Source organism: Hyperolius riggenbachi, chromosome 10 (assembly GCF_040937935.1).
Source record: "Hyperolius riggenbachi isolate aHypRig1 chromosome 10, aHypRig1.pri, whole genome shotgun sequence".
Taxonomy (NCBI): Eukaryota; Metazoa; Chordata; class Amphibia; order Anura; family Hyperoliidae; genus Hyperolius; species Hyperolius riggenbachi.
The window spans coordinates 273331359-273349253 of NC_090655.1; the positions used below are offsets into that span (position 1 = coordinate 273331359).

Consider the following 17895-nt stretch of genomic DNA (forward strand, 5'->3'; position numbering starts at 1 on the left):
AAGAAATGGTGGCCAAGCAGAACCCGTCCAGTAATCTTACGAAGGGTCTTCCGAGGATGCAGAAGCTCACAGCCATCTTCCCCGGGAAGACCGCGCTACACAACACTGTGAGCCAAGATGGCGCCGGCAGAAGATTACACAGCGCCATTGTGCAGGCTGATCACAGCTCACACTTGGAACCCTCCTGTCCTCCTTCCACCAGAAGCCCAGCAGAAGTAAGGCCACATTTATCTGATCTTGATGGGAATGAAGAGGCAGTAGAAAATAACATAACCCGGTTCTCCAGTAAGTACTCTGGCCTCTCAGAACTTCTTGCAATCAGCAGAAGCCAAAACTGGAGGAGCAGGGGTCTGCGAACCCCACGGGAGCCATGGATTAGGTTAGATATGCTCCTGCTACACTGATAATTATACAGGGGGGGGGGGAGCAAGAGACATGGAGGGAGCAGACAGTACCCTTCTGGGTACGTCTGCAGGCTTAATCAGCCAATCCTGGCCAGGAGCTCTCACCCAATCAGAGTGTGGCTAGCACGGGGCAAATCACGTGCATCAACGTGGCACGGAAGTGGGTCGTGGTGGATGACAACGCAGCATGCTGTGTTTGCTCATAGGTCATGCAGAAAATGGCAGCAGCCACTCACCATCTATTGCTCCGACCCCCGAGCTACTGCCATGCCAAATTGACTCCTAGATTGGTTTGTATGAGATATCACGGGAACAAGCAGTGCTGCAGGTCTGCAATATGACATAGAAGTAGCACAGTGTTCCCCTCCCTACAAATGGGGGAGGGGGGATTGTAGGAGGCCTGGCTGGGGGGATAATCAGCACGAAATGTAATGACTGAGGGGTGCATCTTTCTGCCCAGATCTCTGGTGACCAGCAGGGATTCTCTCTCCTCCACTGCTAATTCTCCCCATACTTTCCCACCAGGCTGACAGAATAATACAAATACCCACAATGCCTCTGGCTGAGCTAGCTTCCTGCTACACGGCAACAGGATCCATAAGAGCTGGAGTACAAATGCTTTCTATTGGGACACAAATAAGGATATCTTTATTTAGGAAAAGGGGTTTACATTTATTATTTTGACTTTATTTTTCTCAGTTTCAACCGTATTTAAGAAGATCAGCACATAACACACACAAAAATAACATATACTTTTTCTTATGACTGTAAAACAAAGACACAGAGAGACATCAAAAGGGAAATTGCCTGTCCTCAGTTCAGTCTGGATGAATGAATGAGAGCTTCTAATATTCCCATTTGCAGCTCCCAGCAGGTAAATAACAATGGTATACATACACATTTCCTGAAATCTTGCATTCTTCTTTTAATGTTAAAGAGGATCTGTAACATCAAAAGATCCCCTGGGGGGTACTCACCTCGGGTGGGGGAAGCCTCCGGATCCTAATGAGGCTTCCCACGCCGTCCTCTGTCCCACGGGGGTCTCGCTGCAGCCCTCCGTACAAGATGACATCATTATTTACCTTCCCGGCTCCTACGCAGGCGCTCTGACGGCTGTCGGCTCCGAACTACACGGAAATACCCGATCGCCGTCGGGTCTGCTCTACTGCGCAGGCGCAAGTTTCCGGCGCCTGCGCAGTAGAGTGGACCCGACTGAGATCGGGTATTTCCGTGTAGTTCGGAGCGGAAAGCAGCCACAGCGCCCCCGCTGGAGCCAGCAAAGGTAAATATTTAACTGACAGTCGGCTCTGTCGTCGGCTGTTCGGAGGGCTGCAGCGAGACCCCCGTGGGACGCAGGACGGCGTGGGAAGCCTCATTAGGATCCGGAGGCTTCCCCCACCCGAGGTGAGTACCCCCCAGGGGATCTTTTTGACGTTACAGAGTCTCTTTAAGGGAGTTGAATTCAGACTCTAAATTGTACAGAGCAGCCATTTCAGTGTGGCATAAACTCTGGCTAATCCCGATCCCAACAAAAACAAATAATTATCTTTTCAGCACTCTCTTGTTATCAGGAGTATTTGAAAAGCCAGATAAAAGTGTTCTGATTTTGATTTACTCTTCAGGAGAGCCATGGCTGCATGTGACTGCAGATCCTACCTCATTTGCATAGATAGAGCTCTTGGTTTATTAGCCCTTTCAATGGAAAATATAGAAAGTGAATAGATGCAAGTTCTATTAATGCTTAGTACTATATGTATCCATGTTTATCTCACCAAATCACCTCAGTTTAGGGACTTTGACGTTTTTCAAACCAATATGCCATGTGGCATGAAAAAGTCCTTAGGATTATGTGTAAATATGCTTCCTTTTGCTTAACCTTCCTGGCGGTAAGCCCGAACTGAGTTCGGGCTATGCCGCCGGAAGGCACCGCTCAGGCCCCGCTGGGCCGATTTGCATAATTTTTTTTTTGCTGCACGCAGCTAGCACTTTGCTAGCTGCGTGCAGTGCCCGATCGCCGCCGCTACCCGCCGATCCGCCGCAATTCCTCTCGCCGCGGCCGCCCCCCCCCCCAGACCCCGTGCGCTGCCTGGCCAATCAGTGCCAGGCAGCGCTATGGGGCAGATCGGAGTCCCCTCTGACGTCACGACGTCGATGACGTCGGTGACGTCATCCCGCCCGTCGCCATGGCGACGGGGGAAGCCCTCCAGGAGATCCCGTTCTTTGAACGGGATCTCCGGATCTCCTATCGCCGGCGGCGATCGGAGGGGCTGGGGGGATGCCGCTGAGCAGCGGCTATCATGTAGCGAGACTTTGTCTCGCTACATGAAAAAAAAAAAAAAATTAAAAAAAAAAAGATTTGCTGCCCCCTGGCGATTTTTTTGCAAACCGCCAGGAGGGTTAAAGAGACTCCGTAACAAAAATTGCATCCTGTTTTTTATCATCCTACAAGTTCCTAAAGCTATTCTAATCTGTTCTGGCTTACTGCAGCTCTGTCTACTATCACAGTCTCTGTAATAAATCAATGTATCTTTCCCCTGTCAGACTTGTCGGCCTGTGTCTGGAAGGCTGCCAAGTTCTTCAGTGTTGTGGTTCTGCTATGAACTCCCCCTCCTGGCCCCTCTATGCACACTGCCTGTGTATTATTTAGATTAGTGCAGCTTCTCTCTGCTCTATTATCTTTTACAAGCTGGATAAATCATCCTCTGAGCTGGCTGGGCTTTCACATACTGAGGAATTACAGACAAAGGCAAAGCTTTTTGCTGGAAGAAATGAGCAGCCTGAAACTTCAGTGCATAAGAACTGCAGGGGGAAAGAAACACACAAATGATCTCTTGAGATTCAAAAAGGAAGGGTGTATACAGCCTGCTTGTGTATGGATGTATTTTCTATGTGTGGATATACTGTACATCAACCTACTTCCTGTTTTGGTGGCCATTTTGTTTGTTTATAAACAAACTTTTTAAAACTGTTTTTAACCACTTTTAATGCGGCGGGGAGCGTCTAAATTGTGACAGAGGGTAATAGGAGATGTCCCCTAACGCACTGGTATGTTTACTTTTGTGCGATTTTAACAATACAGATTCTCTTTAAAGAAAAAAGAAAGAAAAAAAAAAAAAGAAAAATAGACAAAAGTATATCAGAACACTTATGGCCAAGATACTTCCAACACTGAGCACAAGTGTCTGATGTCCAGAATATTTCCCACACTCGGCACATGAATACAGCTACTCGCTAGTGTGAGATTTTTCATGTTTGACAAGGTTTGCTTTCAGTACAAAACATTTCCTACACTCAGTATGTGAATGAGACTTGTATCGCGAGATCTCTCATACCTGAAAAGATGTTATTTATACCCAAAACATTTCCCACACTCTACAAATTAATTGGCATTCTCACCAGTGTGAGAGCTATCATGCATGCTAAGATTTGGTTTGTGCCCAAAATATTTCCCACATTCAAAACATGAATAGGGCTTCTCAACAGTGTGAGATTTCTCATGTATGATAAGGTCTAATTTATGCCCATAACATTTCCAACACTCAGTACATGAATAGCTCTTTTTACCAGTGTGAAATCTCTCATGTGTGACAAGATGCGATTGTTGTACACATTTCCCACACTCAGCAAATGAATATGGCGTCTCACCAGTGTTAGATCTCTCATGTCTGACAAGGCTCGTTTATTGTCAAAAACATTTTCCACATACAGCACATGAATAGAGCTTCTAGCCTTAAAGTGGTGTAACACCCAGCATTTCAACTTTGCTTTAAAAGATTGCTTACAGCAGGGGTCCCCAAACATTTTGGGTTGAGGGCCGGGTCAACATACTTCAGACCGCTGGTGGGCCGGAGTAAACATAAAATGATGTAGAAGTCTTTGCGGACCAGACAGTGAAGCATACCCAGGTGACAATCTGCAAGCCAATTGGACAGCAGTGTCACCTGATGTGGAATTTGATTGGAAACCAGCAAAATTTCTGCTTTCTGGATTCCATGTGGATGGGGGGTGCTGCACTGCTATTCCATATGTGGACCACCAATATTTAAAGATGTAGCTGACTGCATTTATAAGCAATACATTTTCTGTGTGGGGGGCCGGTAAGAAAGCCTTAGGGGGCCACATTCGGCCCGCGGGCCTTAGTTTGAGGACCACTGGCTTACAGCTTAGAAACTATTATGCCAGATTTTTTTTAGCAGAAATTCACTGAATGGATTAAACATGACATTTTATTGCTGCATTTAGCTAGAAATCCTTCTCCGTGCTGAGGTTTAGATACAAATGTATCTATTTACAATGTAATAAACAAACACCTCTCTGAGAGAACAAAGAGGGCTTCCCAGACAGACTTTTCAGAGGTCTATTTGCATTCCAAACAAAGATACATTTGTGACTAAACCTCAGCACGGATGCGGATTCCTAGTTAAATGCAACACTAAAATGTCATGTTTAACCCATTCAGTAAATTTCTGCTTAAAAAAAATCTGGCATAATAGTTTCTAAGCTGTAAGCAATCTTTTAAAGCAAAGTTGTAATGCTGGGTGTTAAACCGCTTTAATGAGATCTCTTATATGAAAAAATGGTTTGCTTTCTGTGCAAAACATTTCCCACACTCAGTACATGAATAGGGCTTTTTACCAGTGTGACATCTGCCATGCTTGATAAGTTCTAATTTCTACATAAAACATTTCAAACACTCAATACATGAATAGGATTTTTCTCCACTGTGAGATATCTTATGTTTGACAAGATATGATTTGTAAACAAAACATTTCCCACACTCAGCACATGAAAAGGGCTTCTCTCCAGTGTGAGATCGCTCATGACTAATAAGAGTTGATTTCTGTGTAAAACATTTCCCACACTCAGCACATGAATAGGGCTTTTCACCTCTGTGAGATCGCTCGTGATTAACAAGAGTTGATTTTTGGGTAAAACATTTCCCACACTCAGTACATGAATAGGGCTTCTCACCAGTGTGAGATCGCTCATGTCTGATGAGATCTGCTTTATGCCCAAAACATTTCCCACACTCAACACATGAATAGGGCTTCTCACCAGTGTGAGATCTCTCGTGACTAACAAGAGTTGATTTCTGGGTAAAACATTTCCCACACTCAGCACATGAATAGGGCTTCTCACCAGTGTGAGATCTCTCATGTCTGACAAGATGTGATTTCTGTGCAAAACATTTCCCACACTCAGCACACGAATAGGGCTTCTCACTAGTGTGACATCTTTCATGTCTGACAAGACTTACTTTATGCCCAAAACATTTCCCACACTCAGCACATGAATAAGGCTTCTCACCAGTGTGAGATCTCTCATGACGGACAAGATATGATTTCTGAACAAAACATTTCCCACACGTGGAACAGGAATGAGACCTTCCAGCAGGGGGAGAGCTGTGCTGGGTATGAGGCCCCTCAGGGTTGGACAGGTGAGGGGAGTCTGGGGGAATATTTGGGATAGCCAGGATATCTGCAGGAGAATCTTGTCCAGTGACATCATCATCCATTGTACAGTCGGTGGATACAGAGAGACGAGACTCTGAGAGGTTCCTGATGCCGGGACTCCGCCCTGCAAATAGAGAAACATCATCACTTCCTGTTAGAGAATTCTAGGGAAGGAACAATTATCAGTAGGGATGGTCAGTGAGCTGCTGATACTTCCAAGTTGGTGCAAAGTTTATGCAGATTAGAGATGGACCAAATGAAGCAGCTGCATAACTTTGAATACAAATTAGCATAACATTTGCACCATGTCACAATTATTGGCATGTCAGGGCTAATTAACAATCAGATTGGAAAATGCAAATCACAATCACCCAGCTATCGCTATTTTGCATCATAAAATTTCAGCAATGCTTCGATAATTGCAATTCATGATTCCTATTCAAGAGAACGAGAAGCACATCCCGATCGCCGGCACAATGCTGCATGCGGCATGTTTGTGATTTATGCACATTGCAAGAGCTGCAGTGAGGATGATCCCATAGGGATACTTTTGTCACAGCGCATTACTGATCACCAGCGAGCAACAAATCACTGAACCGCTAACCAAATGCACCCGAGTGTGAACCAGCCCTCACTGACATCACGTTATCAGCCTGACAGCGAACTGCAGAAGGTTGTGCTCATTACAGGCGGACAATCACATGACTATAACTTCATCTTACACGCTAATTTTATGTAGCTTGGAATTCAGCCAATGAAACATTTCCTGACCAATGTGATTAGGTGCATACAATTTGCATTATATTTGCATACAAGTCAGAGATATTCGCATTTAATTGTTCCTCCCTACAGCTAAAGCATTGGCCATACAGCCAGAGCTTGATGAGACAATGTAAGCAATGTGCTACTCCTGTGACAACCAGGGCTGTGGAGTCGGAGTCGAGGCAATTTTGGGCACCCGGAGTCGGAGTTGGAGTCGTTGATATCATAAACTGAGGAGTCGGAGTCGGCTGATTTTTGTACAAAATCCACATCCCTCTTAAGTATTAGACTAAGGAGTCGGAGCCATTGTGAGTACCCGGAGTCGGAGTTGGAGTCAGAGTCGTGATTTCATAAACTGAGGAGTCGGAGTTGGAGTCGGAAGATTTTTGTACTGACTCCACAGCCCTGGTGACAACAGACCTATATGTACTTATAGCAAAAGATCTGTGTTATGTGTGTAGAGCAATGTGGCATCACTTACACATTCTTATTACCGCTGTATCCTCATCTGAGAGATAAGATGTTCATCACCTTATAAAATATACAGAGACAAAGGGAGCCCAGATTGTGTAGTATTAATGCTGAGCTGGTGATTTGTAGAGTGTGAAGGGAAACTCACAAAATAAGGCTGCTATTAAGGGCACCAGCCATATAGGCATGTGGAGGAATCAGTCTGCACTCGGCTCCCCAGGGCTTCCTCTAGGTCTTGGTCACACTCCTGATAAAGCTATAGTTGGTGGGACAGGCCTGGTGGCCCAAGCTGGAGCCCGAGCCCTCCTGGTGAGGAGGTGACAATGCAAAGGGGGAAAGAGGCGCCTGGAGCTGATAAAATGAAGACAGAGGAGCTGGCTTACCTTCAGGAGGATGTAATACAGTTTATGTATGTTGTATATTACATATGTTAATTTTTTATCAACTATAATTTAAAGTATGTCATATAATGCCTATAAATATAATGTTGTATATGTTACATTGTATCCTATGGGGAAACACTTTTTACAACATGGGCCAGATTGAGTTTGTAGCATTGCGTATGTTAATGTTATAGGCATGGAATATTGGCCTGAGGAAGCACGAGGTTGGTCCTGCAGAATGCGTTGTCACCCCCATCAGTACAAAACCCCTGGCCGGGATCGCTCTGCGCTCGCACACAATCCCAGAGTGGTCCGGACCCGGGTGTTCCCATACTGATGTACGCAAGCTGGTAGAGGTTGCAGCCCGGCCAGAAAGGTGCAATGCTCCTTACCCGGACATCCAGAAGACGGGGCCGCGGGGCAATTGTAGCTACCGGAGGCAGAAAGGAGAACGGGGGGAAGGGGTGAACATCAGGACAGCTCACCATACATGCCTGCTCCCCCGGTTCTGACCTGTGTTTGGGTTCTGGTATCCTTTAAAAATACGCGTTTCCCTGGCAACCCATTTCTGCGGTGCGATTGGCCGCAACATATTTCCGGCCCCTGTGGGCGAATGTTGGCTAGCTGCCACGGTGGCAGGGCTGTGGAATCGGAGTTGGGAGTCGAAGTAATTTTGGGTACCTGGAGTCGGTGGTTTCACAAGCTGAGGAGTCGGAGTCGGGAGTTGGATGATTTTTGTACCAAATCCAGAGTTCTGGTAAGTATTAGACTAAAGAGTCGGAATCAAGGAGTCAGAGCCATTTTGGGTACCCGGAGTCGGTGGTTTCATAAACTGAGGAGTAGGATCATTTTTGTACCGACTCCACAGCCCTGCAGGGTAGCAATCTTTTTTTTGTAAAGAACAGCGGCGTTTCAGCCGCTGGAGGAGGGGTTTTTGTAGGCACGCTTCCTGGGGAGTTCCTGACGTCTCCTGGCTGTATATAACTTTTTATTTTTATAGTGTATTGTGCTGTACCAGATTTATTATGGGGCGTGATCCTGATTGGTTGCAATGGGATTTCATATTTCAGCCTCCCAATGAAATTTGGAAGTGTGGCTAGGCTGACGGTCTTTAGGCAGTTCCCCATCAGTTCCTCTCCTTTGCATACCATGTTTGTGATTGGTTGATACATGCTGGGCATTCAGGATATAAGAGGGTGTGCTATATTGTTTGTTAGACTGCGTGGTGTGAACAAGGACTCGAGAGGTCCGAAACAGAAGGTTGCAGCCACTATAGCAGCTTTTTTATGTAACCTGTTCTCCTTTCTTGTTTATACAAATAAAGCGGATTTTAAAAGAGCTATGCTGGATTGCTGTGGATGGCATATGAAGTCCCGGTGATACTCGGCTGAATCCTTGCATACCACTACACCCGAGTCATTTGAGTGCTGACCTCTTCATATTTTGGACTTTAGAGAGATCTGTCAGCTGCACAAACACCACAGGCTGATTCCCGATCAATATCACGCTGAAATTGAACAGGAATCGACCTTGTGACACCGCATTCGACTGCCTCGACTCCTCTGCGCTGTCCCACCAATGTTAATTGTCCCCCATTGCCAGTGCAAGTGATACATTACCTGTCCATGGTCTCCGCTGGCACCGGGCGCTCTCCATACACACGTGCCACGTGGTTGCTTAGTAACGTGGCCATGTGTGTGACATGTGACGTCTTACGTCACACGCGGGCCCATACTAGGCAACCATGTGGGGCGCGCTTGTAGAACGGAGTGCGTCCAGAGCCAGTGGAGGCCACGGACAGTTAATGAATCACTTGCACTGGGAACCAGGGGGACATTTAAAATTGGGGGGACAACGCCTGGGGTTTCATCATATTTTCCGATCGTCGAGGGTACCGCATGCCGTAACCAACACACATCTGATCGAGCAAGTCGGCCTTTCATTTTGCAGCATGTGACATAGACTAGTGCGACCAATTTGGGCCAAAATTGGTTGTATGTCGGTCGGGCATGCACTTGGCAGCACAGATTTTCATCCGATTTGATTATAATAATTGAATTGGATGGTCAACCGGCCACCAAGTTGCCTGATGTATGGCCACCATAATTACCTGTTTTCTGCTGAGTTAAAGAGAAACCAAGGTGGGTTTGTGAAATCATTTTAGGGCACAGAGGCACGTTCTGTATACAATGCCCAGCCTCTGTGTCCTTACACACAGTCTCCAGGCTCTCCTCGGGCTCTGCTGTCTCCCATTAAAAAAAGCGACAGGCTAGCGACATGCAGATTGTTGCGAGTCTGTTATCCACCTCAGCCTGTCACTCACCTCCTGCATTACACAGCTCCCCGCCCATGTCCCTTCCCTCCCCGCCTCTTTAAGCTGATTGGAGGAAGCTTACGGAGGCCGGGAGGGAAGGGACATGGGCGGGGAGCCGTGTAATGCAGGAGGCGGGAAGCGGCGGTGAGTGACAGGTTGAGGGAAATGACAGGGTAGCGACAATCTGCACGTCGCTAGCCTGTCACTTTTTTTTAATGGGGGACAGCAGAGCCCGTGGGGGGGGGGGGGGGATGCTGGAAGGACACAGAGGCTGGGCATTGTATACAGCACTTGCCTCTGTGCCCTAAAATGATTTCACAAACCCACCTTGGTTTCTCTTTAACTCAGCAGAAAACAGGTAATTAACCACTTGAGAACCGCAGTGTTAACCCCCCCCCCCCCCCCAAAGACCAGCCCATTTAAGGCCTCGCTGCAGAGCCGCACAACTCAGCAAATAAGTGATTCACCCACCCCCCTTTTCTCTCCACCAACAGAGCTTTCTGTTGCTGGGGTCTGACCGCCCCCCAGTTGTTTATTTATTTATTTTTTACAAATATTTGTATTATTTATTCTTAACAAATTTACTTATTTATTTATTTTTATCCCTCTCCCTCCTTACTATCAGCCTATCGGCGCGATCGGCTGTGACAGGCATCAGCCTATCACAGCGGATCACTTTCCTGCCTCTGGAGGGGACAGCCGAGTAACACGACTGTACCCTGTACAGCACTGCCTTAGATCACAGCGCTGTACTGAATAAATAGACGGCGGTTTTGCAGTCTAACAGTCTCCTAGGGGTGATCGCCACTGGGAAACTGATGGCGGACTGAAGCTCCGTCATTCATGCGGAGATGCACGCGCACTAGCGCGCTTGTTCTCCTACAAATCCCAGGACTTGGCGCCAATTGGCGTTAGGCGGACCTGGAACTGCCGCCGCACTTACACCCATTGCGTGAGGTGGTCGTTAAGAAGTTAAACAAATGGTCCTTCCTGTATCAATTTTCCATATAAGCGACTGGAAAATCGATCAGAAATACGATTGGACATGCTGGAAATAATGGAAATGGCAGGAAATCTGCCAGAAAATCTCATGTGTACCTAGCATAATACTGCATGGATCAAAGGCAAAGATTTACACCTCAAAACTATGTTAGCAGCTTCAAAAGAAACCTTAAAGAGACTCTGTAACAAAATGTTGAGCCTTATTTCTTCTATCCTATAAGTTCCTATAGCTGTTCTAATGTGCTCTGTCTTACTGCAGCCTTTCCTAGTTGCACAGTGGCTGTGTTATCAGTGTTATATGATCGAATCTTCTCTCCTCTGTCGGGTCTGTCGGGTTCAGGCAGTCAGGCTGGAATGTGCTGTGCTGCTTGTGATTGGATAGAAGCTATACACACCCTCTCCAGGCCCCCTGCACACTCTGTATGACTCACACACTGAGCTACTCTCAGCCTATCACTTGCTATGTCTTTTGTTTGTAAACACTGCATAAAAATGGCAATTACAAGCCAGGATTGCAGCAGGGAGTGGCAGAAACAGCACAGAGGGGCCCAGGAGATCATAATGAATAGAATGGTATGCTTTTTATTGTAAGAATTTTAGAGTACAGATTCTCTTTAACTCTGTCCCCACACAGCTGCTGCAGCTTAACACTGAATATTTAGGAAGCCCTATGTGTAACAAAACAGAACAGGGCAGTCTAAAGCCATCAGGATGTCTGTACTGTTATTGTTAGTAAGCGGTCACTATATACAATCAAGAAAGTTAGTTTTAATCAACAAAAGTCTAACATGAGTACATAGCATAACCCCTAATATGGCCAGTCTATGAGCAGTGACACTGTCATAACAACTAAAGATATTCAGTATTTAATGCGGATTACTCACCTGTTCTACCCTCTATAAGCGGATCTTCATCTATAGCTGTCCCCATCATGTCACCCTCCTCCATAGACTGCTGATCACTTCTTACATACGTCTCTTCTTCTTCCTCTTTACTTGTCCCCATCACGTCCCCCTCCTCCATAGACTGCTGATCACTCCTCACATACGTCTCTTCTTCTTCCTCTTTAATCACTCTTATTATTACACCTTCCTCCGTAGACTGCTGATTGCTCCTCACATATGTCTCTTCTTCTTCCTCTTTAATTGCCCTCATCATGTCTCCCTCCTCCATAGACTGCTGATCACTCCTCAAATATGTCTCATCTTCTTCCTGTTTAACTGTCCTCATCATGTCACCCTCCTCCATAGACTGCTGATCACTCCTCACATATGTCTTTTGTTCTTTGAGCTCAGATCTTAGTTCTGATAAGCATAAAAAATGATATGTGAGATATTAGCAGTAATAAACAGAGCACAGAAAAGAACATAATTTGCTAGGGATGACAATCTCCCATAAGCTGTGGTATCCTGCACATTCAGTACCACAGTCCTCTCTGCCAGTGTGCCTTGCTCATCATCTGCTGCTTCTCTCCTCCTCTCCATGCACACATTCCTGGGGGGTCACAGCAGTGCCGGCAGCGGTAGATGGATGAGGATGTGAGGAGAGAACAGTTGGAGACAGAGGGAGATAGGAGCAGAGGCCTGCAGCTAATTAGCTATAAATTATCATTACATATGGCTCTGGCACCTGATGAACTAGGCAGATGGGACTGCAGCTCCATATCCTGACCATACCTGAGCCCACCTGTCCATCACCTACTAACCCCAACCCCCCCCAAGTGCTGTAGCAACAAACCTCCCAGATGGTGCAGAGCCAATACCAGGACCAAAGCAGCAGAGGACACCCAACCACTCTGCAGCCTCCATCTTCTCTGTCTACCCCCTAGCTGTGCAGACTCCAACCTCTCCCACTACGGGACATAAAAATCCTGTGACTGCAGTAATAAACACATATGAAAACAGGTGTATTTAGATTCATTATCTAAAGCAGGGCTTTTCAACCCTGTCCTCAAGTACCACCAACAGTGCATGTTTTGTGGATATCCACAGAGGTAGTTAATGAGACACTAATTACCTCATCTGTGCATGTTTGTGGTTTTCTGCAAAGCATGTGCTGTTGGTGGGCCTTGAGGACAGGGTTGGGAAGCCCTGATCTACAGCATAAAAAATACAGAGATTAGGTAATACAGAGAGTATGCATACGTGGAAGGCACCAGCTAGAGGTGGTAGCTACTCCACGAGGATCTTATGGGCTCAGTATTCCATGAAATACAAGTTCAGCCAGTCACAGCTCCACTCTGATCTCCTCTGTAACAAGTATGTCCACCCCGACCTCTGCTCTGCCCAATATATAACAAGTATCTCAACCCCGACCTCTGCTCTGCCTAATATATAACAAGTATGTCCACCCCGACCTCTGCCCTGCCTAATATATAACAAGTATGTCCACCCCGACCTCTGCTCTGCCCAATATATAACAGGTATGTCCACCCCGACCTCTGCTCTGCCCAATATATAACAAGTATGGCCACCCCGACCTCTGCTCTGCCCAATATATAACAAGTATGTCCACCCCGACCTCTACTCTGCCCAATATATAACAAGCATGTCCACCCCAATCTCTGCTCTGCCCAATATATAACAAGTATGTCCACCCCGACCTCTGCTCTGCCCAATATATAACAAGTATGTCCACCCCGACCTCTACTCTGCCTAATATATAACAAGTATGTCCACCCCAATCTCTGCTCTGCCCAATATATAACAAGTATGTCCACCCCGACCTCTGCTCTGTTCAATATATAACAAGTATGTCTACCCCAACCTCTGCTCTGCTCAATATATAACAAGTATGTCCACCCCGACCTCTGCTCTGCCCAAGTATGTCCACCCCGACCTCTGCTCTGCTCAATATATAACAAGTATGTCCACCCCGACCTCTTTTCTGCCCGATATATAACAAGTATGTCCACCCCGACCTCTGCTCTGCCCAATATATAACAAGTATGTCCACCCCGACCTCTGCTCTGCCCAATATATAACAAGCATGTCCACCCCGACCTCTGCTCAATATATAACAAGTATGTCCACCCCGACCTCTGCTCTGTCCAATATATAACAAGCATGTCCACCCCGACCTCTGCCCATTATATAACAAGTATGTTCACCCCGACCTCTGCTCTGTCCAATATATAACAAGTATGTCCCCCCGACCTCTGCTCTGCCCAATATATAAAAAGTATGTCCACACCAACCTCTGCTCTGCCCGATATATAACAAGTATGTCCACCCCGACCTCTGCTCTGCCCAATATATAACAAGTATGTCCACCCCGACCTCTGTTCTGCCCAATATATAACAAGCATGTCCACCCCGACCTCTGCTCAATATATAACAAGTATGTCCACCCCGACCTCTGATCTGCCCAATATATAACAAGCATGTCCACCCCGACCTCTGCTCTGCCCAATATATAACAAGTACGTTCACCCCGACCTCTGCTCTGCCCAATATATAACAAGTATGTCCCCCCGACCTCTGCTCTGCCCAATATATAACAAGTATGTCCACACCAACCTCTGCTCTGCCCGATATATAACAAGTATGTCAACCCTGACCTCTGCTCAATACATAACAAGTATGTCTACCCCAACCTCTGCTCTGCTCAATATATATAACAAGTATTTCCACCCCGACCTCTACTCTGCTCAATATATAACAAGTATGTCCACCCTGACCTCTGCTCTGCCCAATATATAACAAGTATGCCCACCCCGACCTCTGCTCTGCCCAATATATAACAAGTATGTCCACCCCGACCTCTGCTCTGCTCAATATATATAACAAGTATTTCCACCCCGACCTCTACTCTGCTCAATATATAACAAGTATTTCCACCCCGACCTCTGCTCTGCTCAATATATATAACAAGTATTTCCACCCCGACCTCTACTCTGCTCAATATATAACAAGTATGTCCCCCCGACCTCTGCTCTGCCCGATATATAACAAGTATGTTCACCCGAACTCTGCTGTGCCCAATATATAACAAGTATGTCCACCCCAACCTCTGCCCTGCCCGATATATAACAAGTATGTCTACCCCGACCTCTGCTCTGCCCAATATATAACAAGTATGTCCACCCCGACCTCTGCTCTGCCCAATATATACCAAGTATGTTCACCCGAACTCTACTCTGCCCAAAATATAACAAGTATGTCCACCCCAACCTCTGCCCTGCCCGATATATAACAAGTATGTTTACCCCGACCTCTGCTCTGCCCAATATATAACAAGTATGTCCACCCCGACCTCTGCTCTGCTCAATATATATAACAAGTATTTCCACCCCGACCTCTACTCTGCTCAATATATAACAAGTATGTCCACCCCAACCTCTGCCCTGCCCGATATATAACAAGTATGTCTACCCCGACCTCTGCTCTGCCCAATATATAACAAGTATGTCCACCCCGACCTCTGCTCTGCTCAATATATATAACAAGTATTTCCACCCCGACCTCTGCTCTGCTCAATATATAACAGTGATGGGTAACCTTGGCACTCCAGCTGTGGTGGAACAACAAGTCCCATGAGGCATTGCAATACTCTGACAGCTCTAAGTATAACTCGGGGAGGCAGAGGAATGATGGGATTTGTAGTTTTGTCACAGCTGGAGTGCCAAGGTTAACCATCACTGATATATAACAAGTATGTCCACCCCGACCTCTGCTCTGCCCAATATATAACAAGTATGACCACCCGACCTCTGCTATGCCCAATATATAACAAATATGTCCACCCCGACCTCTGCTCTGCCCAATATATAACAAGTATGCCCACCCCGACCTCTGCTCTGCCCAATATATAACAAGTATGTCCACCCCAACCTCTGCTCTGCCCAATATATAACAAGTATGCCCACCCCGACCTCTGCTCTGCCCGATATATAACAAGTATGTCCACCCCAACCTCTGCTCTGCCCAATATATAACAAGTATGTCCACCCCGACCTCTTCTCTGCCCAATATATAACAAGTATGCCCACCCCGACCTCTGCTCTGCCCAATATATAACAAGTATGTCCACCCCAACCTCTGCTCTGCCCAATATATAACAAGTATGTCCACCCTGACCTCTGCTCTGCCCAATATATAACAAGTATGACCACCCCGGCCTCTGCTCTGCTCAATATATAACAAGAGTCATAACAAGAGTCACACAATTACCTCTTCCAACCGGGTCTCCTCTCCAGTCACCTCCTGTAAAAAAATCTGAATTACTCCATTTCCGGTCTCTGGTTTCATTACTTCCTGTCTGTGCGTTCCACCTGGGAGATGTGATGTCTCCATCTTGTGGTAAATAGGCTAACTGCAGCGCTCCTGCCTTTGTGGAATCACCTGCACTCTGAAGTCTTAAATAATTCTTACCAGATTTTGTTATTATTATTATTAATTTATATATTCAATAAAATTTCACTGTATTATATTCTCAGTATATAATGCGGTAACCTACAGCATATATATTTGAATCTAATATAACCATTGCATTTGCACTCAAATCAGTAATACACTAACCCATATCGTACAGGTCTCCACGTAACAGATCAGTGAACACTGAGAACAAACGCAGAGGGCATATTGGAATCAAGTATATATTATGGATGTCTCAGGCCAGGGGCATATTTAAACAAAATACATGTGTGTCTCTCCATTATCTGGCACCCCTAGGTTACTGGGAAGCTTTAGGCTGGGTTTACAGTAAATGGGCTATGTCAGTATCTTCATTGCCTTGCAGATTCCGCACCTCTTTGATGGAATGGCTATGAATCTGCTGTGCGCTAAAAATGCTTTCAAAAGTGCAGGAACAGATGCATTGCCAACAGATGCTTGCGCTACATAAATCAATAATAATAATAATACACTGAATAGTACATTTGGATGACAACAGAGACACCGTCATTCAGTGTAAGACTAGTTTTAGGCACTGTGTCCCAGTAACACAATGCATCAGTTTTCTGTATAATAGTCCGAAATCCTCAATCCACCATTAACATTGACCCCGGCATTTTATCCAAAATGTCTGGGACTGTGTACAACAGAAGGGGAGTATCAGGATGTAGGGTAAGGGTAGACTTAGATGTTAGGGATAGGCTCCTGGAAGGGAATAATGTTAGAGTGGAGTTTAGTGTTAGACATCAGGTGTAGTGCTGTGGAGGGGAAATTAGGATTACATAATAGGAAGGGAGTAACATAGAGGAATAGAGCTCAGGCTTAGATGTCGGACTTCATGAAGTGGGTAATGTTATGGTGGTGCCCGGGCAGTGTTGTAACAATTGCCCCACGTGTCCTCTGCCATTGGGAAGGGGGGGGGGGAGAGGAAGCAGAGCCCAGGGGCAACTCTGCACTCTGAACAGGCAGCACTTAACGATGAACGCCGCAGCCGACTTTTACAGCCCAGTAAACATCTGTGTGAATGGGCCCTAAAAAGGGGCATATAAATCAGGGTTAGGTGCCAGAAAGTAATTGATGTTGGTGGGGGGGGGGGGGAAGGGAGACAGGTTAACCACTTGAGGACTACAGAGCTAATCCTTCCTAACGACCAGCCCTTTTATTGCTCTACTGGGCTGTGCAGGCTTTTCAGCCTCCTGCACAACCCAGCGATCAGACTCACCTCAGTCTGATCGCTGTCGGTGTCCAAATGCTGTGGCAGTTGTTTTTTACTTTTTATCTTTTGCCTCATAGAGGCTCTCATTGCCGCTGTCCCCCTCCCTTTCCTTTCTCCCTCCCTCCTCTCCGCCTCAAGGTTTGAACAGGACGGCGCTCGGTCCTGTTCCGCCTCTCATAGGCATCAGCCTATGAGAGCGCAGCGATCCCGAGCCAATCAGAGGCCGGGGATGGCCGATCTCGTACAGCGCTGCCGGAGACTGCAAGCGCTGTATCAGATGTAAACAAAGGGGATTTCTTTCCCCTTTCGTTTACAAACAGCCTGCTAGCCATGATCGGCGGTTAGCAGGCTAATCACGGAACTCCGCACCGTGAACTGGCAGGGAACAATTGCACATGTGCGCAGCCATTCCCTGGGAAACCACAGCTCCAAGACTTGACGCCAATTGGCATTAGGCGGTCCTGGAGCTGCTGCCCCATTGCGCCCATTGGCGTGAC

The 17895-nt window shown here is 46.4% G+C and overlaps 1 protein-coding gene across 1 annotated transcript in view; it reads right to left on the reverse strand.

Annotated features, from left to right (window-relative positions):
• Positions 1-4968: 4968 nt before the first annotated feature.
• LOC137537208 (uncharacterized) overlaps positions 4969-17895 on the reverse strand; it is a 154499-nt gene continuing 141572 nt past the window's right edge. Inside the window, 3 exon segments of the mRNA XM_068259313.1 lie at positions 4969-5981; positions 11674-12093; positions 15961-16117. Coding sequence (XP_068115414.1) covers positions 4969-5981; positions 11674-12093; positions 15961-16117 — 1590 coding nt within the window.